The sequence below is a fragment of the Artibeus jamaicensis genome, unplaced genomic scaffold, assembly GCF_021234435.1.
Source record: "Artibeus jamaicensis isolate MK-2021 breed Jamaican fruit bat unplaced genomic scaffold, CSHL_Jam_final contig_320, whole genome shotgun sequence".
Classification (NCBI taxonomy): Eukaryota; Metazoa; Chordata; class Mammalia; order Chiroptera; family Phyllostomidae; genus Artibeus; species Artibeus jamaicensis.
In genome coordinates, this window is record NW_026521753.1 from 171832 (window position 1) to 199597 (window position 27766).

Here is a 27766-nt window from a genome sequence, read left to right on the forward strand (position 1 = left end):
GTCCCCCCTACTTGGCCACCATCTTATAGAGGCAAAGTATGTGGGAGCAACTTCTTTGTGAGTCCCCCCGAGTGCCACGGACATGAGTGAATAAATAATGACCAAGACATGATGTGATCTGCTTAGGGGAGAAGAAGTGGGTTGTGGCCAGTTTCTCTGGGGAGACAAAGGCCAGCAGTGGCCAGTTCCTCCAAGGAAAAAAAAGGCCCTGAGCACCCTCCTTTATAGCCGTTTATTGGGTTGTAATACACAGGAATACAGGGCAGCAAGGATCAAACAGTAGATAACATTTCAAAGAGGTCTGAGGGCTTCAAAGTCTGAGTCAGTGTCTGTCAGGAAGAGTTGCAGAAACTTTGGGAGACATACTCACTTCCTCTAGGACCTTTATCATATGAATGAAAGCACTCTCAGCAGGGCAGATTTCACAGGTTTATCAGCAAGTCTTTGTGATGCCAGATTTTTTCCCAGGACACACTCTAGCAAGGCAAGGAGCTGCACCTCACCCCAACAGGTATTCAAGCTTAAGGGGATTAGAGCCAGGAAGTGCTTCTCCCAGAGAACATGGGGACTCAGGCTATGTCAAAGCCAGGGGGCAAGAGTCCATTGCTCTTTGCTGCAGTCCCCCTCCCCCCCAAGTCCTTCCATGGAGGCCTCCCAAGTGATCGAGTCTGGCTTAGGTTGCCCTCCACTGTGAGGGGGCTTACCCATCATTGACTTCATCATTGACTTCCAACCAAGCTTTGGGGGCAGGGGGAGGAACTGAGGCAGCATTTGCTACCAGACACAGGCTTTGTCTCCTGTGGCTGGCATTCCAAAGGTTGTCCCTTGCCCTTAGCCACAAGGGGTAAAGATACAATTTCTAAAATCAGGCAGAGCAGTCTACAACAAAAGTATACTTCTATATTCTTTCCTGGAACTTGCTTTACAAGAAGACCGTATTTAAAAATTCTTAGTTTTTATTGGTTGCTTTATGACAGCCAGGCAGTTATGACTCTTAAAGACCTAATTTTGTAATTTTAACTAAAAGCTAAATTCTATTATATCTAGTCTTTTATGATTTGCTATTGGTTTTGTGGAAAATGTTGGGACATTATGTATTCACCATAAAGGCTTCAGCTGATCCTTAGAGATCTGCAGCTGGATGTCCCTGCAAAGATGTCCCCCTCTGGGACAGCAGGCTGAGTCTTTGCACCTTCATAATAATTTTTTCTGGGATTTAGCAGTACGAAAAGACATCTGGGAACAGATGCTCCATTCTGAAATCTCTTTCTGCAATTGTTCATCCCCTGAATATAAGTAGTTTTCCGTTGTCAGTAGTAATCAAGATTGCCCAATAACAACATACAGAACCTTAAGATGAAGAAAAGCAAAGAATAAATACCCCTTTAAGAGAGCCAGAATACTCCTTAAATGCTTATTACACATTTAATAATTCTTTTCTGGGCTGAGAAAGGGGAAGGTGAAAAATACATTGTGATTAGTCATTATTTTAAGTTATACCAAGATGATGTGCCCTGCCTTCTCCAAGTGATATTTCACATAATTGCAACAAATGGAAACTTCTGTGTAAATTCTGTGTTCAAGCTAGCTTCTGAATGTCATTGATAAGAACAGAAGACTTGCCTGGCTCACTTACCTCATATAAAGTGATAAGTGTACTGTATTCACCCATGCAGCTATGACCCTCAGGGAGGCTCTGAGAAGAGTATACCCATGTCTTGGGAGCTGACCCCAGTTATGCTGTATGCTGGGTTTACTTCTTCTCCCAGATGCACCTGGGTTTAGGCCACATGGAGCATGAGATCCTGCGTTAAGTGTTCTCATCAATTCTGGAACTGAGTCTGATGAAAAACAGTGTACATCCAGAGCCATCCCACCTGGAGCATAGGGAGCCAGGTGTCACAGCAAAGAGGTAAAAAGGGTACCTCTTTTTAACAGAGAATAGTAATCTCTGGAGAGATATATACTAAAGGGTAGAAGATTATGCCACCTCAAAATATGACACTTTGGCATAAAAAATATTTTGAACTAAAGAAAATTGAAAAGAAGAAAGAACAAGAAAAGTTATTTGCCAAAAATCAGAGCATAAATTTTTCAAGGAGTATCCCCACCCCTCTCTATGAGGAAAAACAGAAATTAATCAATCACCAGAGGCAACTCTAGACTCTGATCAGGCCAGAGACACCATAGTGCTGATGGCCAAACCTGACAAGAAGGCAGAGCAAGCCCTAATGGGCACTGGAAGAAACTTGCCTCTGTTGGTGTAACTGAATGCAGGTTCCAATGCCTTCCACTTCAAAAACCAATATTCAAGAGGCAAGTGCTGGTAAAGGGAATGTGTTTTATTTTCAGGTGCCTACCACCTGGAAGATAGGGGACTCATCTCAAAGCCCGTATCTGGGAAGATGGTGGAATCTTGTCTCAAAGCCCACCTCTCTGAGAAGATGAGGGATTCATGCTTCAAAGCCCATCTATACATCTTAGTAGAGGCAGAAATTTTTATAATGAGGGAGAGGGGAATAGAACAAAGAGATCAAGGGAGGGGGTTGAAAATTATGTGTAGACTAGCACTGTCCACACTGATAAAACAAATGATGGTTCAGTGTGCATCATCCTGGCTTCACACCATCCTGCCTTTATGTCATACTGGCTTCATGGTTGAAGGTCAGATGTCCTGGACCTGGGATGCCTGAAGGTCAGAGTCTGTATTTTTTTAAGTTAGTTTCTAAAATTCTTTTTTGTTTGTTTGTTTCAGAAGCTATCTTCTTTTTTATTGTTGTTCAAGTACAATTGTTTCCATTTCCCCCCCTCCACTCCCCCCTGCCTCATCCATCCCTGCATGCCACATTTGACCTTACCCACTTTGGCTTTGTCCATGTGTCCTTTAATATACGTTCTTTGATGACCCTTCTCCTGTTTTCCCCCATTATTCCTCTCTCCCTACCACTCTGGTTACTGTCAGCTTGTTCTTTAATTCAATGTCTATGGTTATATTTTGCCTGATTGTTTGTTTTGCTGATTAGGTTCCACTTGTAGGTGAGATTTTATGGTATTTGTCCTTCACAACCAGGCTTATTTCACTTAGCATAATGCTCTCCACATCCATTCATGCAGTCAGAAATGGTAGAAGCTCCTTCTTTCTGCTGTGTAGTACTCCATTGTGTAAATATACCACAGTTTTTTGATCCATTCATTTACTGATGGATACTTAGATTGCTTCCAGCACTTGGCTATTGTAAATTATGCTGCTATGAACATTAGGATGCATAGGTCCTTTTGAATTAATGTTTCAGTACTCTTAGGGTATAATTCCAGAAGTGGAATTGCCAGGTTAAAAGACAGTCCCATTTTTAATTTTCTGAGAAAATTCCATACTGTTTTCCACAGCAGCTGCACCAATCTGCATTCCCACCAACAGTGGACTATGATTACCTTTTCCCCATAACCTTGCCAGAACCTGTTATTTCTTTTTTTAATTTAAATTATTTTATTGTTGTTCAATTACAGTTGTCTATATTTTCTCCCCACCCCTCCACCCTCCCCCTACAAACACACTCCCTTCCTTGCCTCCACCTTCCCCCTTGGTTTCGTCCTTATGTTCTTTAAAGTTGTTCTTAAAAACCCTTCTCCCCACTGGCCCCGCTTCCCTCTGGCTACTGTTAAATTGTTCTTAATTTCAATGTGTCTGGTTATAATCTATTTGCTTGTTAGGTTGATGATTAGGTTCCACCTAAAGGTGACATCACATGGTATTTGTCTTTCACCACCTGGATTAATTTACTTAGCATAATGCTCTCCAGTCTCTTCCATGCTGTTGCAAAGGGTAGGAGCTCCTTCTTTCTCTCTGCTGTGTAGTAATCCATTATGTAAATGTACCATAGTTTTTTGATCCACTCATTTGCTGATTGGCACTTAGGTCAATTCCAGCACTTGGCTATTGTAAATTGTGCTGCTATGAACATTGGGGTGCATAGGCAGAACCTGTTGTTTCTTAATTTGTTTATGATGGCCATTCTGACTCATGTGAAATGGCCTCTTATTGTGGTTTTAATTTGCATCTCTCTGGTGGCTAGTAATGCTGAGCACCCCTCCATATGTCTCTGGGCCCTCTGTATGTCCTCCTTTGAGAAGTGTCTGTTCAGGTCCTCTTTCCATTTTTTAACTGAATTGTTTGTCTTCCTGGAGTGGAGTGGTGTGTTCTTTATATATTTTGGAGCTCAAACCCTTGTCTAATGTATCATTTGCAAAATATTTTTCCAAGTAGTTCGTGCTCTTTTCATTTTGCTAATGTTTTCTTTAGCTGCACAGAAGCTTTTTATTTTGATGAAGTCCCATTTGTTTATTCTTTCCTTTATGTCCCTTGGTCTAAGAGACATATTGGTGAAAATATTGGTGCATGGAATATCTGAGATTTTTCTGTCTATGTTCTCCTCTAGGACTTTTATGGTGTCATGACTTATATTTAAGTTTTTTATCCACCTTGAGTTTATTTTTGTGTATGGTGTAAGTTGGTGGTCAAGTTTCTTCTTTTTTCTTTCTTTCTTTTTTTTCCTTCCTTTCTTTCTTTTTTTAATCAAGCTTTCCAGATCTTCTAACACCATTTGTTGAAGAGGTTAGTCTTACTCCATTTTATCCTTCTGCTCCCTTTGTTGAGTATTAATTGACTGTAGAGACTTGGGTTTATATCTGGGCTCTCTATTCTGTTCCATTGATATATGTGTCTATTCTTATGCTTAGTTCCTAAGATTCTTGTATAAACATGCTATTTATCTACAAGCTACAGATTGTTCAGAATCATTATTCTAGAAACAATGTTGAAAGAATGGTGGGGTGGGTTACAATTCCCCACTATTACAGTGCCCTGCTGTTACATTGGGAGAAGGAGCTTGACATCTGTTAGTGTGGACCTTGAGGGGGCTCAATTGTTCTAATAGGTAACCTCCGCTTATCTTTCAAGCTGTAAAGCAAGACTTGGTCATAATTCTTCCCAGCTTAGTATAAATGCATTTGAGGTGCTTATGAGAGTTTTGGGAGGATGAGCAGAGTTTGTGGAAGAAGCATTCTCATGTAACTGTTGGCAGAGCATAAACCAAGGAAGAAACAAAAGTGATGCTGTAAACATGCCTTGTCTTTTTTTGCTAGGCTGTAGGAATCTTTGAAGACTTGATAGCAAGATACAGTTGTGGTAAAGCTGACTGTTGTGTTCAGGACAGACCAAAGTGAAGACCTCATGAGCATGAGGAGCTAAGGTATTACATGAGTCCACCCAGACACATTAAAGAGCAGGCTGGGAGGTGGCCCTGGGTATGCAGTTTGGAGAAAAAGGACATTCAATATATTTTTGAATAATTACTATGTGCAAGGCTCTGGGGTTGCAGTCTTAAAGAAAACAAATTCCTGATATGTGGTACTTCCATGCTAGGGATCTCTGAGAGGTATTACAAATAATGACCCAATGAGACCTGGAAACTGGCTGAGCACAAAGGATGAGCAAGATAAGGAGCCAAGTCTTAATCCTTGTGCATATGTGTGTGTGAATACTGCCAGTAATTCATTCAACATCAGAAAATGCACCAAGTGTCAGGGATGATGATGATGATGATGATAGCTGACACTTCTTGAACACCATTCTAAGTTCTTTGCCTGAATTATCTCATCTAACTATCAGAACAACCACATACATAGATGCTATTTATACCCATTTTCAAGATAAGACCAGGAACATCAAATGTAAATAAATTGTTCATAGTCGCCTAATATAATGGATCCAGCCATAAGCTCACACAGTCTGGTTTCCCTGTCCTGAGGGGCTTAAAGTCAGGTGTCAGAGGCAAACAAAAAAACAGAAATGAAAGACAGCCTTTCATACTCTTATGGAAATATGCCTCATAGCGTGACATCCTTAGCAACGTGGGCAGAGGGGAGAAGCAATCTATGAGAAGAAACATTTTTGGAGGAGATGACCCTGGAGCAGTGTCCAAGAAGATGAGTAGATGTTAACAAAGTGAAGAAAGGGGAACCATATTCACCAGAAGGGAAGTCTCAAGACTGAGATAAGGCAGGGATGTAGGAGACCTGGGCAGAAGACCATATTCCTCTCTAAGGAAGGTAGACAAAGGAAACCCCTGACTGAGAACTCAGTTTTTCTTCTGTGGCCTAGGCATTCCAGTTTGGCCTCATGTTGTAGACTGCTCTGCCTAGTTTTAGAAATTGTATCTCTACCCCTTGTAGCTAAGGGCAAGAGGTGACCTCTGGAATGCCAGCCCCAGGAGACAAAGCCTGTGTCTGGTAGCAAATGCTGCCTCAGTTACTCTCCCTGTCCCCAGAGCTTGGTCGGAAGTCAATGATAGGTAAGACCCCTCACAGCGGGGGGCAACCTAAGCCAGACTTGATCACCTGGGAGACCTTCATGGAAGGACTTAGGAAGCTGCAACAGAGAGCAATGGACTCTCACCCTCTGGCTTTGTCAAAGCCCGAGTCCCCGTGTTCTCTGGGAGAAGCACTTCCTGGCTCTAATCCCCTTAAGTCTGAATACCTGTTGGGGTGAGGTGCAGCTCTTTGCCTGGCCAGAGCATGCCCTGGGGAAAAATCTGGCATCACAAAGACTTGCTGATAAACCTGTGAAATCTGCTCTGCTAAGAGTGCTTTCATTCATATCATAAAGGTCCAAGAGGAAATGAGTATGTCTCCCAAAGTTTCTGTAACTCTCTTCCTGACAGACACTGACTCAGATCTCTTTGTAATGTTATCTACTGTTTGATCCTTGCCACCCTGTATTCCTATGTATTACAACCCAATAAAAGGCTATGGAAGAAGGTGCTGGAGGCCTTTTTCTCCTCAGAGAAACTGGCCACAGCCCACTCCTCCATCCCCAAGCAGATCTCATCTTGTCTCAGCCACATTTACTCATTCATGCATGTCCATGGCACTGGGGGGACCTCACAAAAGAAGTCATCCCCACAGCCTCAGATCCATAGAAGAAAACCCAGGCAAATCAAAGTCTCGAAGAAAACTGTAGAATAAATTTGTGTTGTTTGAAACCACAGTTGGTGGTAACTTGTTACAGTCAAAAGAAACTAACACAGTTACTGAGACAGCTGAGAGGAGGGTTAAGTAGCTATGGAGGCTGCAGGAGTGCCAGGAGGGGACCCACAGAACAGCCAGCTTTAAATTCCACCAAATTCATGCAGCACTGAATCTGGAACCAGTAGGAACTTTCCAGTACCTCTGCCCCTTCATCTTCCCCTAGCACCAGCATTAGAAAGGTCCTTAAATCCCTGATTGTAAACTGTGAGAGGTAGAGTAATTAAAGTAGATGGGGAAGAAAAAGAGCAGCAATCACTCCTTATCACATGCAGGACTCTAGGAAGTTCAAAGTTCTAGCAATATAGAGAGGTTGCTGACCACATGGAATATCTTAACGATTAGGCTGAGGCTGTCTGTATTGTCTGAGAGTGCCATAAAAGGTTGCAGGGGACAAACAGCATGGCTGAGTCCATCTAAAGGGACTGTAGAAAGAGAAAATACATCAACAGCATGCCTACATTTGTAAATGGAGCCTGTTCCCCATACAAGACACATTCTCTGTTTTCTGGGGATATCAGTTTCTCCAAGGGGGCCCATGCACCTCCCAAAGTTAAGAATTATTAACACAGCAGAAGAGACCAAGGTTTGTGCCTGAGGGAGGCTTATGTCTTGGTTAGCCAGAGAAGTGGGGAAGGATGACAAGAAAAATCAGAAGGAAGTTCAAAAGGACAGGGAGGATGTGGTGGTATTCACCCACTCACCTGTTCATGGACCACTGCCCTAAGATCCAGTGTCCCCTATGTCTATATCACTTCCTGTCACTCTAGACCTTTCACAATGCTAGTTGAGGTGAGTTCAGTGAACCAAGGCCCCTGGCCTGGCTTCCACCCAAATAATGCTGGAACAGCAGAAGAAGCAGGGGGTGTTGCTGAGAGAGCAACCCCTAAGAGGAAAGAGATGGGTGTTTGCATGAGTGTAGTCTGTGAGACATGAACAAGATGAGAGGAAATGGAAGTAAACTTTCCAACCATTTCAAAATCTCCCATTCATCAGGTTCAGCTACAAATGAAGAGGGCGGGGGGAGGAGCTCTGTGGGTATCCAACACAGACTGGCTTAAATCTGGCCAGAACAGTAACCATCAGTGAGAACCAATAGCCCCCTGTCAGGACGTGGAGGGGGCTCTTCCTATTCTTTTACAGCTGAGGGACAATGGCCAGACCCTGGAAGGCCCCACAGTTTCTACTAGTCATTCTGGTAGCCCTGGTGGCCCTCAGTTACCAAGTAAAAAGGAAAACCTTTATGAGTGTCCAAGAAGTACCTGCATCAGAAACCTATGTGATAGCCACCATGCAGTTCGTGACCAACGAGTTCAACAGGGAAAGTAATGACAAGTACAGCTTCCGGATTGTGCGAGTCCTGAAGGTCAAAAAGCTGGTAAGTGAGTTCCTCTCCCCACTCTTCATCATGCATTTATGTCAGCGGACTGCTGGCACTCTGTGGCAAGCCCACTCCTATGTCATTCAGCATCTTTTAGTGTGAAGTGGGCATCTGAAGAGAAACATAAATTCACTGGAGGAGATAAAGTTAAGTCACCTAATTGATGCTAAATACGAGGGGTCAGTATATTGTGGCCCAAGGGCCAAATCTGCCTGCTGTTTCTTCTTTAAATTGTTTCATAGGCTCCAAGTCACACCATGTGTATCATATTATGTGAGGCTGCTTTTACACTGCAATTGCAGAATTGAGTACTTGTAACTAAGGGCAGGGCTTGCAAAGCTTAAATATTCACTCTCCATCTCTTTATAAACAATGTATACAGATCCTATACCAGAATAATTGGCATAATTTGGGTTCTTTAATAAATGGCTTTGTCCATGAAGTGGTTTCTAGTGATTTCTCCTCTAGTAGAAAAAGAAGGTAAGAGAATCAGATAATTAAAGAACAGCTCCATCATTTTGTCCAGGATGGGATCCTTTACTTTTCCCACCCCCAGAAGTTATGAAGAAGAAGAATAAATTCTTTTATCTCCTCGTCACTTTATTCCCACAGATTACGGACCACATGGAGTATCACATGAACTTAGAGATGCAGCGGACCACTTGTCAAAGGCTGGAGACCAAAAACTGCACCTTTCAAGAAGGGGAGCTTTACAAGGTACTTTGTGAAAGCACATTAACTCAGAAAGAATTCATTTTTAATATTTTTTCTGTGGTTTTAGAATGATGCTAGGTAGAATTGTTGGGGATATATTTAAGCTTACTTAAGAAAGAATGCAGGATAACAAACACCTGCTTTCTCAATACAGAACAGTGAAGGTGGAAGTGACACAGATCCTGTCTGGCAGACACTGATCCTTTGTTGCTGGAAAAATAATGGGGAGGTTTATAGGATTTAGAGGGAGGAGTTAAGTGGCTGAGCTTCAGTGAAACACTCTGGGGTTCAGGGAAGTAGTTAATTAACAATATTTTAGCAGCCAGTGGGACCTTGCTGGTGTGCCCAGATGAATATCTGACTATCAGCCTGATGTTAATACACAATCACTGGGCTACTGGCCTCTGTTCCTTTCATCCAGGAGTGTTGAGACAAAAAGGGAGGAGGAATCAGAAAAATGAGTTCAGAGATAGTTTAACTGGTGGTAGGGGTGGGTATGGGTAGGGGAGGTCAAACCTGTATGTGTATGATCTGCTGAGGAGCCATCTCTCCCAACTGTGGCTTCATTCCCTACACCTTCATTCCCACCCAGTGTTGTTATATCCAAGGGAGGCTGGCTGGACCATCATGCATAGAGGCCTGCAGTGTGCACAGTAAGGATGGGCCCATGTGCATAGGGGCCTTGAAGGTCTCAATGCCTACATGCTCTGCACATCACTTCACTTTACCCAAATAAGTTAAAATAAGGATGACCATATGCCACACACTGCCTGGAATACTCCTGATTTACACCTAGCTTTTTAGTGACATCATTAATGTTATCCCCATTTACTACAACATGTCCTGGTTCATAATTTATATGACAAGCCTAGATATAGTGGCCTAAATGTTCTCAGAATAGAAACATGTTCTCATGATCTCCTTCACACTTTCTTCACGAATAATTCTTCTCTGGAGAAGACCAGTAAATCTATGGGAAAAGTAACTAAAGATAGCAGTACAGTAACATTAGAGGATCTTATTGATGTGACATATTTAGTGGGTAGAATTAGTACTCTGATTTTTAATTTAGAAAAAAGTAAATACAGGGGAGTGGGTAAAAATAGGTTTACAATTGTGAGTATGTAAAACACAGCTTATTATTGTATTTATTAATTGTTTCATTATTTATTTGTATTGCAATGATAAACCTACTTGTACCCACTCCTATAGTTAAGTTTCCCATCACCACTCCCATTCCCCACCCTGGACTTTTCAATAAAGAGCAAGAGAACAAAATGACACTAAAAATGATAATATGTAAAATTTATTTATTATCATGGGGATTTTTCATCATGGGTAAAGAGGGGAGTGAAAAAGAAAAAGAAAATCTTGAAAGAGGGTAGGGACAAGGGAAGGAAAGGATGTGATGAATGAGTGTATTGATGGACAAATGAGAATGGGATGAAAGAAGGAAAGATGGGTAGATTGGGTGAAAAGAAGGTAAAATAAAGGAAGGCTAGAAGGATGGAAATAAGGATGGAGAAGGGTGAGAGTATGGATGGATGCATGGATGGGTGAATAAATGAATGAAGCCTCAGTGAATATGTGAGGGGTAGACACTTTATTTATAATCTCTAAATTTAAATATAAATAGAGGACATTTTCTGGGATGATCTCAGCCACAATACTATTAAGTAATTAAAATCAAAATAAAGATCAAACTATATCTGAATAGGAAGTGAGGTGGTGTCATTTTCCCCACCCACAGTGTTATTCCTCTCCTTTCCCCTTTAAAATTTTCACTTTGCATGTTATCTTTCTAAAATATTGTTTTGTTTTTGTTTTTTAGCAAATTGAGTGCTTTTTCTCAGTGTTTGTTGTTCCCTGGTTTGAAAAGTACAAAATTCTAAACAAAAATTGCACCAATGTCTAGATGTCCTGGAGCAAACCCCTACGGTCACTACAGGTGAAAATATCCTGTAACAGCAGTGATTCTCAGTATGGAAAATAAATGTTTTTTTTTACCTCTTCTCTTAATGTGTATAATTCCACTTTCCCCCACAAACTCTTCAGTTCATAATAATATAATCTGAAGATCCTCTGGGCCAGGGCAGTTTTGGGGTCAAATGAGGTGACATGAATAATTCCTGGCTTTATAGCCTATATAATCTGCATGATAGCAGAACTTCAACCCAATCCTCACATCAATTAAAATTCTTTAGATTTTAAAACAAAACAGAGAAAAGCAGAAGAAACAGAGTAGAAAAGAAGCTCTAAGTTACTTAACTGAATAGACAATAGATATTGACAAAACATTGAGAAATAAATAAGTAAATAAAAAAGATAAGGGGCCCGTGTTGCTGATAAGGACTTTGTTGATCTTGGGAGATGTGCCTTATTTTTATAGGCAACTGCACTTTCTAATACAAAACTCTAAAATTAGACTTACAGCCCCAGCATTAGCAACACTGGACCAGAGCAGGTCTCTTCACAAAGAGATTACTCTCCCAAAGTTGCCAAAAAAATGTGTGCCCCCAGTGGGAAGGAGTAGGACCTGGGCTATAATGTCCACATTTTCCTCCAAATTAGACCAATTAGGTTAATTCCTCCAGGAAAGAAATTATTGGAGAAATCAAGAATGCTATGTTAATGGTCTCCTCTTTCATGGATGGCACATTAGCAATGGAGAATAAACATCATCCACCCAACAGCATGATTCAGGATTTTAAACAAAGTCACCAGGCTCATCTCTCCACTCTAATTCCTCCTTTTGCCAAGCTTATTCTGTGTCTTTTCAATGTAATGAATGACAGCAATGAATCACAGCTATTAGTAGGACTCTATGCTGAGTCCTGGGAATCCTTCTAGTGAATTGCTGATCCTGGGGGGTTGGTAATGAAGACCTTGGACACACTCAAAATACATGTGTCAGTCACAGAGTTGTATGTACATGGGGAAGAAACAGAGCTTCCCCAAGCTCAGGCCAGAGGTCAGGATGTGCTGAAGTAGCAACAATTATGAGATTCCCCCAGAGACTTAACAACCTTCTTGCTCAAATTGAACCAGCCCCCTAAAGACCACTGAGTGAGTGTAAGAGTGTGAGTGAATGTGAATTTGTGTGTTTGTGTGTGTTTGTATGTGAGTGTGAGAGTGTGAATGTGTGTGTTGCAAAATCTGTCTGAGGGCAATGACGTACTTCCAGAAGTCTATAATAGAAAGTGCACAGCACACCCATCTAAGGTTTCATCAAGGATTTTTGCACGAACATATTTAGGCCTCCAGACAGGAGTTGTTCCAAAGTTGGTAATAGTTCATCCAGGGTACAGTGTACATCAAAAAATTGCAAATGAAACTCTGTGGAAGGAGAAAGTCAAATTCAGCTTTCAGGAGGATATTTTTTGAGGGTAAACGAAAAGTTCCTGACCCCCTGAGGCCCTCACTGAGGAGTTTAGAACCATCATTGAACCTGCACACTGACAATGTGGGTGGGGAGAGTCTGCTCACAATCATGTGGTGGCAGCAAAGGGGGTGCCAGGCCCAAAACAGGAATATCACCTTGGGCTCCCTCTGCCCAGCTACTTGGGACTTGAAGCAGACATATCTTAAGAGCCCCAGTCCTCCTACACTTGCACCCAAGAATAGGGAGAGCCACATATTTGCCCTAAGGTGGTGCCACCAAGAGAAACTAGGAAAAGAATGGCCAGATTCTGGTAGACAAGGAAGCAATGAGACAATCCTCAGGGACTTTGAGAGTACAAGTCACGATCAGAACGAGGTCTCCAAGGAAAGAAAATGCTGCTTCCACTGAAGGCCAGTACTGGGCAAGGAGATCTCGAGGCCTGGGACCAGCCTGTGCTAGCCTAGAGGTGGGGGAACTGTCCAATTAGAGAGGCTTCCTCCTACCCTAGCACCTCAGATGGCATCAGCAGCCCTAGGACTGTGGTCTTGCTCTGCTCCAACCCATACAGATGGAGAAGCTGTCCATGTCCAATTTGTGTTAACTTTTAAATGTTTTAGTTTTTCCCCTTGATTAGGAATCCCTTCTCAGATGACTACCACCACACACCTTTTTCAAATTCTTCCCGCTTTGAATGGGGCATGAACGACTTTTTGTGCTGTTCTTCCTGCACTTGGTCCGGCTAATCTTCACGGTGACCAGATACTCCACTCCTGTTGTCAGCTACCAAAAACCAATAGCACTGTCAGTTCTGACTCAAAGCATCCAGTTGCTGGATCTCTTCAGGAAAAGCTAAGATGGAGAGTGAAGCCTCAGGAGCCACAGTCCTTGTGTCTGGTTCATCCACTAAAGCATGGCTCTCTCCTCTGCCTCTTGCTGGAAGGTGTGCAGTGGCACCAAGGCCTCTGTCAGTGCCCAACATATGCACAAACCATTCCTTTGCACTGGTTCCGCTGATGCAGCCACAAATGGGTCTCACCTGTCCCTTGTGCATCCTCAAGAAGAGAAGCAACACATTAAGCTTGGCTGCCTGGTAGTGCCAGAGCACCCCCAGATCTGTACACATAGTCCTCACAATGCATACAGCCAGCAGTGTCTTTCCCCTCTGCTCCACCGGTCCCTTCACCCATGTCCGTCCTTCCTACTCTCCTTTCCAACCAACCCAGTGGGAGGCAGTGAGAAACACAGCTCAAAATATAAGCTTAGATAGTGAACTGATTTGGAGCACGTGTTCCTCATACACTAATGCTGTGACCTTGAGCAAGTGCCTAGCAGCCTTGGTTTCCCCACTTGCAGAGTATAGATAATCCTGTTCTAGAAGTTATTACATGGGCTAAGAGAAGCACGTATTTCACTGAAAGCACAAAATATATTTCAAAGTAAATAAGTAATCACAAATTATTAAATATTTCAGCACGTATCAGAAACATTACTCTGAAGCAGCAAGGGAACTGGGAGAGTGTCAAAACAAAAGACAAAACAACTGTGTTCAAGTTTTGGCTTTACTCTATCACCCTGGGCAGGTCTATCACCCTGGGCAGGTCTTTCTACCTACCGGGGTCTCACTTTCCTCATCTAGAAAATGAAGAAAATAGTGCCAGTTTCCTCCCATGATGTATACAAATAGTGAATATGTAAAACATGAAGAATGCATACCGGAGCTACTTCTTGTGATTTGTCTTCCTGTACTCATGTTCCAGTGCAAGATCTGATGATGTGAGGGCAGAAGACTGGGAAAACCCTTGGTGGCAGGAAACTTCCACACCCAGAAGTAAAACTAACAAATGGTTTGTGTTGGAAACTGGACTGGATTTCCAATAACTGTGTGGACTAGAGAGTTCTGCCTGGTGACAAGAGAATCTCCTTGAAGTGCTTCTTTGTCCAAATGCAGTGGCCAAATAACATATAAAGGCTTGTGCTCTCTGAAGTGGTGATAGAGGGAGAGACTGCTCACAGTGCATCTGGGAGGACAATGCCCCCTAAAAAACCTCAAGGTGTACAGTATGGCTGGGGGAGGAGGCCTGAGGGTAGTGCCACCATCCTGGTCCCTGCATCCAACAACAACAACAAAAAACACGAAACAGGGCTCCTGAGTTATTTATCAAGGGACACTTCTATCCAGGCTTTGGGATCTTATAAGGCTTAAGCCAAACACTGTCACACTGACATTCTGTATGTATAAAGAAATTAAAACACTAGCCATTAATTTAACTAACATTCTAGTGATTGTAGTGTTTTCTTATTCATTATTAGACTTGACTGTTAAATAACAATAGAAATAAGCACAATAATTCATAAGTACGGCTTCACTCTTATCCTGACTACTTTACAGATGAGGAAACTGAGGCCTGAAAAATATGAATGGCACTTGACCAAAATCCCACAATTAGAATAATCTGGATGTCAAACCCAGAAGATGCCCAACTCCTATATCCCACTATAGAATATTAGTACAAACACAGTCATGCTGTCGTAGGTGTGGGGATGCCCAAGAATCTTTGTCCAGATCACCTAGCTGCCAGGGGGTATATTTATTCTGTCAGTTAATTCATTTGAATGATATCAAAAGTTTACCTGCAAACAACTATTCCAGAGGTAACTGTTAATGACACTGGATTGGGTACACAAGACAGGCCTCCTAGGGTTGTCAGTTTATACTTGAGATTAGAACAAGGCAGCTTCCACAATAATTTTGGTCAAGTGCTGCCACCTTGTGGCCAATTCACCTCAATGTTCTCAGCCTTGAGCTGTCATTTTGTGGCAAGTTCTTACTGAGAAAGAACTCACTAATGCCAACCTGCATTGTGAATATGATGCCTATTCATTTATGTCTCATTAATACTGCCCACTCCTCTATGACCCCTGCCCTGGCAGTTCTCTCTCGTTACCATTGCCCTTTTCTAGTCCAGCAGTTTTCAACCAGTGTGACACAAGAAGCAGCCTAGTGTGCTGCCAGATTTAAAAAAAAAAAAATTATTATTGTTGTTCAAGTACAATTGTCTCCATTTTCACCCCACCACGGCACCCCACCCCACTCACCCCTGCCTCCCACCTTTGACACAACCCCCTTTGGCTTTGTCCATGTGTCCTTTATACATGTTCCTTGATGGACCTTCTGCTATTTTCCCCTATTAACCCTCTCTCCCCTCCCCTCTGGTTACTGTTAGTTTGTTGTTTATTTCAGTGTTTCTCCTTATAGTTTTCTTGCTTGTTCCTTTTGTTGATTAGTGCAATACCTAACATTTAGTCAGGGTAACTGACCTCTTTTCCCTTGTTCTAGTCTTTCCAAGTATAAACTGACAACCCAAGGAGGCCTGTCTTGTGGACTTAATCCAAATTTAAAAATGACAAAGCCAACACAATAATAGCCTATAGCTAATGGAAATTCTTTCAGAAGGTGTACATCTCACTTGATATGTAAAAGTGCTTGCAAACTCCAAAACAAGAGATATATCTGTTTTTTCCACCAAGCCATCTGCTGGTGGATTAGAATTCATATCCCAAGATTGCATTTCCATTTTGGCTAGCATTTTTTTACTTTCAACCATGAAAGTTAAAATTTGTGTTTTTAACATTCCTATCTGACCTTTAGGGGAAGTTGGACAAAAAAAGTGGGTTTCAAACAGCTTTTCCCTTCTCTATCATCCTTCAATAGATATCAAAAACTGTTATATACAAAATAAATGAGATGATCTGACTGAAGACTAGCCCTTACCTCCCCACCGCAGTTTTGTCCTGCCAAAAACCCTCTGTATAATTCCAGGTTTCTGTAGAACAAAGCTAGAAACTCCAGACTTAGATTTTCTAACCCTGGACATTGAAATATTATTGTTGAGAGGAACCTACAGAGAACATTATATATTTCAGGCTGTTAAAGAAAACAAAAACTTTCCTGGCTGGTGTGGCTCAGTGGATCGAGTGCTGGCCTACAAACTGAAGGGTCACTGGTTTGATTCTCAGTTCAGGGCACATGCCTGGGTTGCAGGCCAGGTCCTTGGTTGGGTGGGCAGTGGGGGCATGTAAAAGCCACCCACACATTGATGTTTCTGTCCCTCCCTTCCTCCCTCCTTTCCCCTGTCTAAAATAAATAAATAAAATCTTTAAAAATGTTCTGGTCAATATGGTGGTGCAGGTACTCGAAACTTCCCACAATTACATCAAAGTTACAACTAAATTACAGAACAATTATTATTCAGAATGCCTGAAATCTAGCTAGACAGAAGTCCTATAACTAAATATATAAAGAAGAAGCCACATCAAGACTTGTAAGAGGGGCGGAGGTGCAAAATGGACTGGTGCCACACCCATGTGTTGCAGTTAAAAATCTTGGCTGCAGAGATCCCCTTGAGGAGCCAGGCGTCCCAGCTCCACACCAGTCTCCCCAGCCCAGAGTTTCAGTGCCAGGAAGAGAAGTCCCCTGTGAACTTCTTACTGTGAAAACCAGCAGGGATTTTGTCTGAGGGAGATGGAGGGATTCTAGAGTCCCAGGCATTCTTCTTAAAGGGCCCATGAAGGCTTATAAGAACTCACTTGCTCAGAGCTTCCAAACTGGGGTAGCAGCTTGAAAGGCACCAGGAACATACAGGGAAGAACTGAATTGTCTGGTTTTAGAATTAGGACTAGAAGGGCAGGTTTTTGCTACACAAAAGTACTGGCAGAGCCCTGGCTGGTGTGGCTCAGTGGATTGAGCACTGGCATGCAAACCAAAGGGTCATTGGTTCAATTCCCAGGCAAGAACATATGCCTAGGTTGCAGGCCAGGTCCTTGGTTAGAGGATGCATGAGGCAACCACATACTGACACTTCTCTCCCTGTCTTTCCCCCTCCCTTCACCTGTCTTAAATAAACAAACAAATAAATAAATAATGTTTTGAAAAAGTACTGGAAGATTCCATTGTTCCTTTGCTGAGACCTCCCCACACAGAGCCTGCAGATGAACATCATACCTGAGTCACCATCAACCTGGCTAACACTGGTGGTTCCCTAAGACCTTGTCCTACTTAATTTTTGGGCCCACCAAAGCTGTTTCCAGTGGCTTTTCCATACAAATGGCCTCTCTTGGTTCATGCTTCAGACTTTCCTAAAATCTCACAAGTAAAGCAGTATCTGGTCACTGTGGACCACATACATCTGCTAAGTGGCCCCAAACTCAGCACAAATAGCAGCTATCTGCAGATCACTCTGTGGCTTACACTGGGTGGCCCCAGGCAGAGCATAGGTAGCAGCTGACCTTGCTCCACCTGGGAATCCCCAGAGCCAATGCACTGGGTAGACAGCTTTAGACCCAACCGCATTTACAGGTGGTTACAACCCAACCACCTTTACAAATGACACAAAGGTCAGATTTGGAACGCACCAAAGACCCACTGAAGAAAATCCTGATCTGTGGGGTTGGCCCCCACACAGCAGCTCCTCCACTGTAATTACAGCTGGTACTTGCAGCTGATTGACCTGGGGGTCAGTCACTCCCAGTGACATGCCGATGGCAATCAAGGCTCAACTACAAGACAGTGCACACAGCCCACACAGGGTGCACACAGTACACCCAGCTCAAGTGACTGGGGAGGCTGTTCCACTGGACCCTATGAGACACCTCCTACATTAGGCCACTCTACCAAATCCCAGAGACATTGCAGTTTGACCTAATACAAAAAAAAAAAAACACAGGGAAGAAACAAAAAATGAGGACACAAAGAAACAGCCCAAATTAAAGAGCAGCATGAATTTCTGGAAAAATAAATTTTTGAAAAATGAATAAGGATTCTGAAGAAACTTAGTGAGAACTTAAACAGCATTAAAAAGGAAAGGAAAACCATTAAAAATAACTAGAAGTGAAGAATGCACTCAATGAAATGAATAAATTAGAGGAATATAACAGTAGAGTAGATGAAGCAGAGTATTAAATCAGCAATGTGGCCTATAAGAAAGCAAAAGACAGCCAAATAAGAACAGCAAAAAGAAAAAAGAAAGAACCCCAAAGATTAAGGATAGTGTAAGGAGCCCTTGGAACAACTTCAAGCATACCAACTTTTGCATCTTAGGGGTGCCAGGAGAAGAGAAACAGCAAGAAATCAAAAACTATTTTAAAACATGATAATGGAAAACTTCCCCAACTCAGTAAAGGAAATAGGCATACAAATCAGAAAACAGAGAGTACTACATAAGATGAATCCAGAGAGTCCCACACCAAAAAACATCATAATTAAAATGTCAAAAGTTAAAGACACCGAGAATCTTAGAAGCAGCAAAAGAAAAGCAGTTAATTACCTACATGGGAGCTCCCATAAGACTGTTATGTTATTTAGCAACAGAAACTTTGCAGGCCAGAAGGGATTGGCACAAAATATTCAAAGGAAAAAGCAAAGAACTACAACCAAGATTACTCCACCCAGAAAAGCTATCATGTGAAATTGAAGGACAGATAAGAGCTTCCCAGAGGAAAAAACAAAAGCTAAATACCACCACCAAACCAGTATTACAAGAAAAGTTATAGGATCTTCTTTAAGAAGAAAAAGAGAAAAATATTTAAAATATCAATAATAAAATGACATTAAATATATATTATCAAGTTACTTTAAATGCAAACATTAAATTTTCCAATCAAAAGATGCATGGTTACTCAATGGATAACAAAACAAGACCTTTACATATGCAATATGTGTGTCGGGAATTCACTTCAAATCAAAAGACACATAGACTGAAAGTGAAAAGAAGGAAAAAGATATTTCATAAAATTGGAAACAAAACAAAACAAAAAGGGCTGAGGAGTAATACTTAAACCAAACAAAATACACTTTAAAACAATGGTTATAGCAAGAGAAAATAAGGACCCAGCAACTCTACTTTGAGTATTTACCGGAAGAAACCCAAAACACTAAATTGAAAAGGAATATACATCCATATGTGTATTGCAGCATTATTTACAATAGTCAAGATATGGAAACAATCTAGGTGTCCATTTAGATGAATGCAAAAAAAGACATTATATATATTATATATATATATACACACATACACACATGCACCATATATATACATATATACCATATTCCATTATATATAATGGAATATGATTCAGTCATAAAAAAGAATTAAATCTTGCACTTTGCAACAATGTGAATGGACCTAGAAGGTACTATACTAAATGAAATGGTTCAGACAGAGGAAAAAATGCCATATGATTTCACTTACGTGTGGAACCTAAAAATAAATATATAAATAAACAAGCAGAGCAGAAAAAGACTCATAGATACAGAGAACATTTTGTTGAAGGCCAGATGGGCAAAAGATTGGGGAAATGGGTGAAGGAGGTAAAGGGATTTAAAAGTACAAATTGATAGTTATAGAATAATAGTCATGGGAATGTAGATTTATTACAGCACAGGGAATGTAGTCAAATGTTGTCTTAACTATGTATGGTGTCAGATGAATCTAGATTTATCAGTTGGTCACTTCATTGAAATAAAGAAAAAGCTGACAGTAACCTGAGGGGGAAGGGGGAGATGGATAATGGGGGCGGGAGGGGAAGGTCCATCAAGAAACATGTATAAAGGACACATGGCAAAGCCAAAAAGGGTAGGATCAAGGGTAAGAGGGGGGTATGGGTGGGGCAGAGGGTAATGGTGGGCGTGGGGAATGGAGACAACTGTACTTGAATGACAATAAAAATAATAATAAACAAACAAAAAAACCCAGAAAAGTCTAATTGCAGGACTGTGCACCTGAAACTAAAATAATATTGTATATCAACTGTAATTTTTTTAAAGGAAACAGAATCATCTCCATTTTCTTTTACTTTGGTAGGACCTCACTTCAAAATGAAAGCAACTCTTTCCACAAGAGAAGCTCAGGGAACATTTTTGCTTTAGACTAAGAGTAACAGACTTCCTTCAGCTAGCATTCTGGAAGATAGTCAAAGAAACTTAGGGATCTTAACCACTCTAAAGCCCTCCCATTCCAAGTGAAGACACTCCCCAGAGGGTGAAACTATTGCTTGGCTTTCTCTGTAGGCCGCAATACATCTATGCATGTCCAAATGGGCAATAATTAGGCACTGCTCATATTCAGAGAAACTGAGGTACAAACCTGCATATGACTTTGAAGTAGCTTGTCTATTTGAAATAAGTACATGTCATTGCTCACATTGTTGTAGTTTTCAATGAAGAATTTTAGTGTTGAATTCATGTTTTTCTTGCTCACGGACTTCTCCTGGAAGCCTCCCCACCTTTGAAATTTGGCTGCCAGGATCAGGGCAGACAGCAGCAGCAGGGTGTTTCTCCAATATTCAACTCCCATCTCTGCAGCTTCAAAAATGTCCTATTCACAGCACCTTCCAGGGTAGAGAGATGCCAGGGTCAGGTTCACTCACTGTTCCTTGTCAGCCTTCACCAATGCTGATTTCCTGGAGACAGTTGCCTGCATTTAAACAGAGACTGAGACCTAAACCTCTCCTTTCCAAGGCCCTGCCCACAATTTGACCAAAAGACCAACCAGGGAGATCTTCCTGTGAGTCTGTCCAATCCTGCTCTCAGGTAATTTTCCACCCCCATTCAATTCTTTGGTGATGGGCCAGGCATAATGTCTAAACACTTGCCAAAATGGGCAAGAGCTCTCACTACTTTTACAGCTAAAAGGGAGAAAATCCCCCAGAATTGACTTTTATAGTGCTAAGCAATCAGACCTACTGTATCAAATGGGAGCATCATTAGTGGGAATGGGGAAAGGCTTATTGAGAACATGATATTTGAAATGGGACATAAAAATCAGGGGCATGAAACAGGATCAGGTACATTCTATTTAGTTACCTTGGGTTCTAACTATCTCACCCAGCCATCAATTAGTCTATGCTTCTCTAGAGGTTCTATTTATTCACCTGCTGCACACTCACCATGGATTTCTGCTTGCTGGATCTCGCTGTGCCTGCAAGCCCTGGCACTGGCTCTGGCTATCTTGGTATGACCCCAGCAGAGCTTTGTGAGGTAAATCCAACATACCTGTGATGGAAGAATACACTGTGAGCCTTACCTCTTCAGAAGTTAATCATGCAGTTTTTATGGCTTCCAGATGGGAGGGGGATTGAGGAGATAGGTGAAAAGAGGGGGAGGGATTAAATTGTATATATTGCCAGTTATAAAAACAGTCACAGGGATGTAAGTACAGCATGGGATATATAGTTAATATAATATTGGAATAACTACATATGGTACCAGATGAGATGAGTACTAGACTGACTGGGATGATCACTTCATAAGTTATATAAATGTCAAAGAACTATGTTGTACACCTGAATCAAATGTAATATTGTATTTCAACTGTAAATAAAAATTTTGAGAGGAAAAGTGACTTTATGATGAAAGCAAACTACAGACAACAGTTAGCACTTACAGACCTTAGCCAAGATCTTAAGGCCCACCTGTCCTTGGACAGATCTTTTTCTGCCTCTCCATGGACCAAATGATGTGCATAAACAGAACCCTGCATTGGCAACCTTAACCATCTGGAACCCTGTCTCTCTCCCTGGGAGTACTTTTTAGAAGGAATCAGGTGATCTTAGAGGGCCTCTGGTTTTAAAAGTATAAATGTTTTCTTCTGGCCCCTTCCACTTTCCAGGGATCCCATGGAAAGTTGGGTATCTGTATAAGGACTGGTTAAGCTAAGTAGAACAAGAATAGGACAGAATCCTCAAGGATTGGGAAACAGCAGCAGGGTCAAGAGGCTTATAGCAGATGACTCCTGGGTTCATGCTATTTCTTCAAGCCCAAGCTTGGGGGCAGGGCTCCTGACAGGTGGAGCCTGCCCAGCACTAGTAACAGCGGCAGCAGAAGAACTCCCAAGCTGCAGGGATGCCATCTAGCTGCAGGTACAGAAAGGCTCCCAGCTGCCCTAGGTCTCATGAGGCACAGGTCTCATGACTACTGCACCACTGGTGACTGGAGGCTGTGGTCACCCTGGTCACATTAATTACATAGGGGGCCAGGGTGTCCACCAGGTAGTCATGAAGATGCCAACACTTCTCCTCAGAGCTGGAGATACTCAGGTGTCCCCAAGATACCATGTCTGCTGCCTCCAGTGTTGTGGTCTGCACAAGATCATCCTGAGACAGGAACCTCCCAGATCTCTGATGTGTGAAGAAAGTCTAATCACAAGCCAGGACAGGCAGGGGATGTGGATGCCCAACACAGGCCACTTGGAAGTCCTCCTCCAGGCAATATGAAACAAATGCCTGTCAGTGAGCAGACGGCAGCCTGGGTGGGAGGTAAATGCTGGAAAAGAAGGTGCTGGAGATAGCCCAGAGCCAATGTACTGGATGTTGCAGGCATAGGTGGCTGGATGGCAGTGACCCATGTAATGAAAGCCATACTATGCCAACCACTGCCACAGGCTGGGAAGTGACAGAATCCCAAGAGTCCATGAGGCTGCAGTGCCTGGCTCAACCATAGTGTGCCCTTCATCAGTGTATGGGTTGCTTGTTCAAAGCCAGTACGAGCCTGGTGGAGCTGCTCCTGAGGGCCCATGTGGGGGAATTCCCACTGTTCCCAAGCCCCTTGGGCTTCCTGATAGGTTTGGTGGCAGCTCTGGTTCCCAGCCCAGTGTGGACACCATTCTTCCCAGCCTAGCACTGCCAGGCCAGCAAAGCCCTGGTAAGCAGCACATGCTAGGTGGTGGTCAAGGAGCACAACTTGAAGGATGTTCCCCTGGGCCCAAAGTAGGAAAGAAGCCAAGCTGGTTTCTACAGACGTGGTGATATTCTGCCCATGGAAACACTGGGCACAGTTGACTGTGATACCCAGGGCCTCCAGTGGCAGGTGCACACCAAAAGGGGCTCTACAGTGTACTGATGGTCCATTCCACAGCATGGAGAAGGAGCCTTCAGGGGCACACGATAGGGGATGGCCACACCCCAGGCACAGGGCCACCCCTAGTACCAGGGCCACTCCTAGATGCATGGTCAAGCCCCAGAAATGGAAACCTGCATTTGCCCATCTCTGCAGCAGCAACCATATCCCTCAACCAGGAGGAAGCAATCTCCAAGTTCTACCTCTAGATCAGGAACCCTAGGTTTCCCCATAGGTTTAATACCTTCAGTATTGACCCAACCTACTGTAGACAGGGTTCCTGGTTCTCAGAAATAGGTAGCACTCTCCATCCTGTGCCTCAGTTTCCCCCGAGGGTCTTTGGGACATTGACTCTGAGTGCTTGTGGATTGGCAGGCTGTGGGAGGGAACCACAGACATAGGGAGAGCACGAAGGGATGGCATAGCCACTTGACCTTATGTGCAGACCAGACAAAGGCACGGGGAACAATGAGGATGGACATACTGCATTTAGGGAGGAGGCTGTACAGACATGTTGAAGCAGGGTCCCAGGATGCTCAGTGTCCTGGCTTCACTTAAATAGTTTTTTAAAAATATATCAAATATATAAAGCAAATCTTGATAGACATAAAGGGAGAGATTGACAGAAATACAGTCAGAGCAGGGGATTTTAATACCCCATTGACATTAATGGACAAATCTTCCAGACAGAAAATCAATAAGGACATGACAACCTTAAATGATACACTAGATTAAATAGATTTAATTAATATCTACAGAGCATTTCATCCCAAACAAGCAGAATATACATACTTTTCAAATGCACATGGAATGTTTTAGAGGATAGACTATAGTTAAAACACAAATCTCAATAAATTTAAGAGAAATCATATCAAACATCTTGCCTGACCACAATGCTATGAAACTACAAGTCAATCACAAGAAGAAAACTGAAAAACATACACAGACATGAAAGCTAAATAACATGTTATTAACCCTGGGGAATTCACAGTCAAGAAAATTACAATATAAGCCCTGGCTGGCGTATAGCTCAGTGGATTGAGCGCGGGCTTGTGAACCAAATGATCGCAGTTCGATTCCCAGTCAGGGCACATGCCTGGGTTGTAGGCCAGTTCCCAGAGAGGGGTGCACAGGAGGCAACCAGGAGAAATACATTGATATTTCTCTCCCTCTCTCCTTCCCTTCCCCTCTAAAGATAAATAAATAAAATCTTTTAAAAAATTACAGTATAGATCATGTGTATCCAAGAGACACATTCTTTACTAGTATGTGCTGAAATGAGAAAAAATTTAAAAACTGCAAATTTTTATTTATTATATTTACATAGTAAAAATAAGTGATTTTTATTTATTTTCAGTTACAATCTAGGAAATTATTAAACAAAAAATATAAAAACAAAAATTAAAAATTTTTCTTTTCAAATAACAGAAACATGGATATTGCTAAAAATACAAGGAAAAAATCTTTAACATTAACTAATCAGAATCTTCAATAGTTGGCTTTGCAAAGCATTTGTAACAGTCATTGCAATCCATATTGCTATGCTCAAGACATAAATACTTTTCACAACACTTGCAAAAATATTTTGATAAGTGGTATCTCTTAGATAAAATTTATAATCAAATATCACACACTCTAACAAAACACACATTATAACCAAAGTAACAATTTAAACATTATGGCCTAACATTAATCACATGCAAACATGCGGCTAGTCACAACCTTGAACCTAAAGCAGGACTGCTTTGCACCCAATGTATGTAACAATATTTAAGAAAATAGTTTGTTTATATCTCTCAGATCAGCTGTGACCTCTGAAGGGTTAAACAATGAATAGGTCAACAATGATATCCAAGAAGACATCTAAAGATACCTTGAAACAAATGAAAATGAGAACATAACAACCCAAAATTTGTGGGACACAGGGAAAGCAGTCCTGAGAGTGAAATTCATAGCATTACAGGTCTATCTCAAGAAACAAGAAAAGGTTCAAATAATCTAACTTTACACTTAAAGAAACTTGAAAATGAACAACAAACAAGGCCCAAAGTGAGTAGAAGGAAAGAAATAATAAAGATCAGAGCAGAAATAAATGAAATGGGATCTAAAAAAATGATACAAAAGATCAATGAGCTGGTTCTTTGAAAAGATAAACAAAACTGACAAACCTTCAACCAGACTCATCAAGAAAAAAAGAGAAGACCCAAATAAATAAAATCAGAAATGAAAGAGGATAAATAACAACTGACACAAAGAATTATAAGAAAATATTATAAAAACCTATATACCAAAAAATTAGACAACCTAAGTGAAATGGATAATTTCCTAGAAACATACAAACTCCCAAAGCTAAATCAGGAAAGTCAGAGAATCTGAATAGACAGATGACAACTAGTGAAATTGAAGCAGTAATCAAAAATATCTCAACAAACAAAATCCCTGGACCAGATGGCTTCACAGTTGAGTTTTACCAAACATTCCAAGAAGAATTAACACATCTCCTGAAACTATTTTTCAGGAGAAGAAAACATTCAAGAGCAGGGAAGACACTGAAGTTCATTTTACTCAGCATTATTCTAATTTCAAAACCAGATAAAGATGCTACACAAAAAAATCATAGGCCAATACCTTGATGAGCATAGATGCAAAAATCTTCAACAAAATATTAGCAAACCAAATACAGTAATACATCAAAAGAATCATACACCATGATCAAGAAGACTTTATTTCAGGAATGAAAATTTGGAACAATGCTTGCAAATCAGTACAGGTAACATACTGTGGCAGACTCCTACCAGCAGAGTCTGCATGTTGTAGCTGAAGATGTGAACAAATGCACACAGACTACAATAGTCCTGTGGAGAAAAAGAAACAGTATGGGTACATCTTAAGATAAAAGTCCTGCAGCCACTTCTCTCAAGGGGAGGGCACATCAACTCTTGCCTGGACAGGCTTATAGTGTTTTTTCTCAGGTATTACATCAAAGAAGGATTTATTAGGGATGGGAAGATGGCGGTGAGGTAGATGGGGGTGGAGCCCAGTTTTCCCTGTGTCCAACTGGAACACTAGCTGAACTTCTGAGGACCAAAGTGAACAGCCAATGGAATTCCAGCTTATAAGAAGATTGGAGGCAAAAAATTGCAGAGAACATCGAAAAATAGACAGTGAGGAGAATGAGCTGTAATGGTAAGGTCCCTGGGATCTGCGCCAGAACCAAGGCTGTTGTGGCCCCCGGGCCGATGCTTGATACAGGATATGGGGAAGAGAGTTCCAATACCAACTCCCTCCCCTACCAGAGCAGGGAGGGCAGCCCAGCACCAGGAGGGACCTGGGTGCTAGAAGTCACTGGGGGAAGTAAAGACAAAGTGAGAGACACACAGAGGCGGTACATATCCCCTGGGACTGTCAACACTGGCATCAGAGAAATTAGGGTGCCGGACAACTCCTAGAAAAGGGAATAGTTGGGCCATGTCAGACCCCGACTTGAACTGGTTGAAAAGTGGGGCTGTGGGACTTCCGCCAAGATGGAGGCATAGGTGGATGTGCCGTGCCTTCTCACACAACCAAGTTTAGAGACAATTAAATATTAGCAACAGAAAACACAGTCAGAACACGGAAAATTGAACTTTTCAGAAGTCTGTTAACAACAAATTCTTCAGCCTGACCGGTAAGGGGTGAAACCAGCGGCTGGTGAGGGGTTGCACAGGAGGACTCGGTCAGACGGACTCAGGCGCGGAATCCAGACACGCGGAATCCAGGCGCAGGGTTGGACCTAGTGAGCGACCAAGCGAGCCACCAGGCAAGCAACCGCGGAGGAGGAGGAGACAGCGGGGAAGCAGTGCTGTTTGTTGACTGTGGTCGCCCATTTGTGTGCGAGCGGACAGGCCAGGGAGTGGGCGGTTGGACCGGGCCGGCGGTTCCCCGTGGCAAGCAGCAGTAGAGGGTGCCGCCATTTCCCCGCTCTGACCACGCCCCCACACACAGTGTCACAACCCAGCAACCTGGGAGTCTAAGGCACCGCTTCTCACACTTAAAGGGTGAGAACAGACCAAAAATGGCTCAAGAAGATCTCAAAGCCCCAGAGCCCATAGATCTAAGCGATAAAGAAATAGCAAAACTCTCAGACGCACAGTTTAAAACACTGGTCATCAGGATCCTCACAGAACTGGTTGATTATAGCCACAGATTAGAGAAACATATGAAGGCGAAACTAATTGAAATGAATGGAATTGCACAGGACACCAATAGTGATGAAAAGGAAACTGGGACTCAAATCAATGGAGTGGACCAGAAGAAAGCAAATAATGGCCAAACA

At 42.2% G+C, this 27766-nt stretch overlaps 2 protein-coding genes and 1 pseudogene across 2 annotated transcripts; 1 reads left to right on the top strand and 2 right to left on the bottom strand.

Moving 5' to 3' along the window:
• The first annotated feature begins 8236 nt into the window (after positions 1-8236).
• CST11 (cystatin 11) lies at positions 8237-11093 on the top strand. Its single transcript, XM_037148394.2, has 3 exons — positions 8237-8461; positions 9077-9181; positions 11010-11093. The coding sequence occupies exons 1-3, from the start codon at positions 8237-8239 to the stop codon at positions 11091-11093; spliced, it is 414 nt and encodes a 137-aa protein (XP_037004289.2).
• Positions 11094-12430: 1337 nt separating this feature from the next.
• Positions 12431-20911, bottom strand: CSTL1 (cystatin like 1). The gene is made up of 3 exons (XM_037148395.2): positions 20702-20911; positions 13227-13340; positions 12431-12514 (listed from the first exon to the last, which is right to left on the bottom strand). Exons 1-3 carry the CDS (start codon positions 20909-20911, stop codon positions 12431-12433), a joined length of 408 nt encoding a protein of 135 aa, XP_037004290.2.
• A 1456-nt stretch (positions 20912-22367) lies between these two features.
• LOC119051571 (hyaluronidase-3-like) lies at positions 22368-26261 on the bottom strand (annotated as a pseudogene).
• Between the last annotated feature and the right edge of the window lie 1505 nt (positions 26262-27766).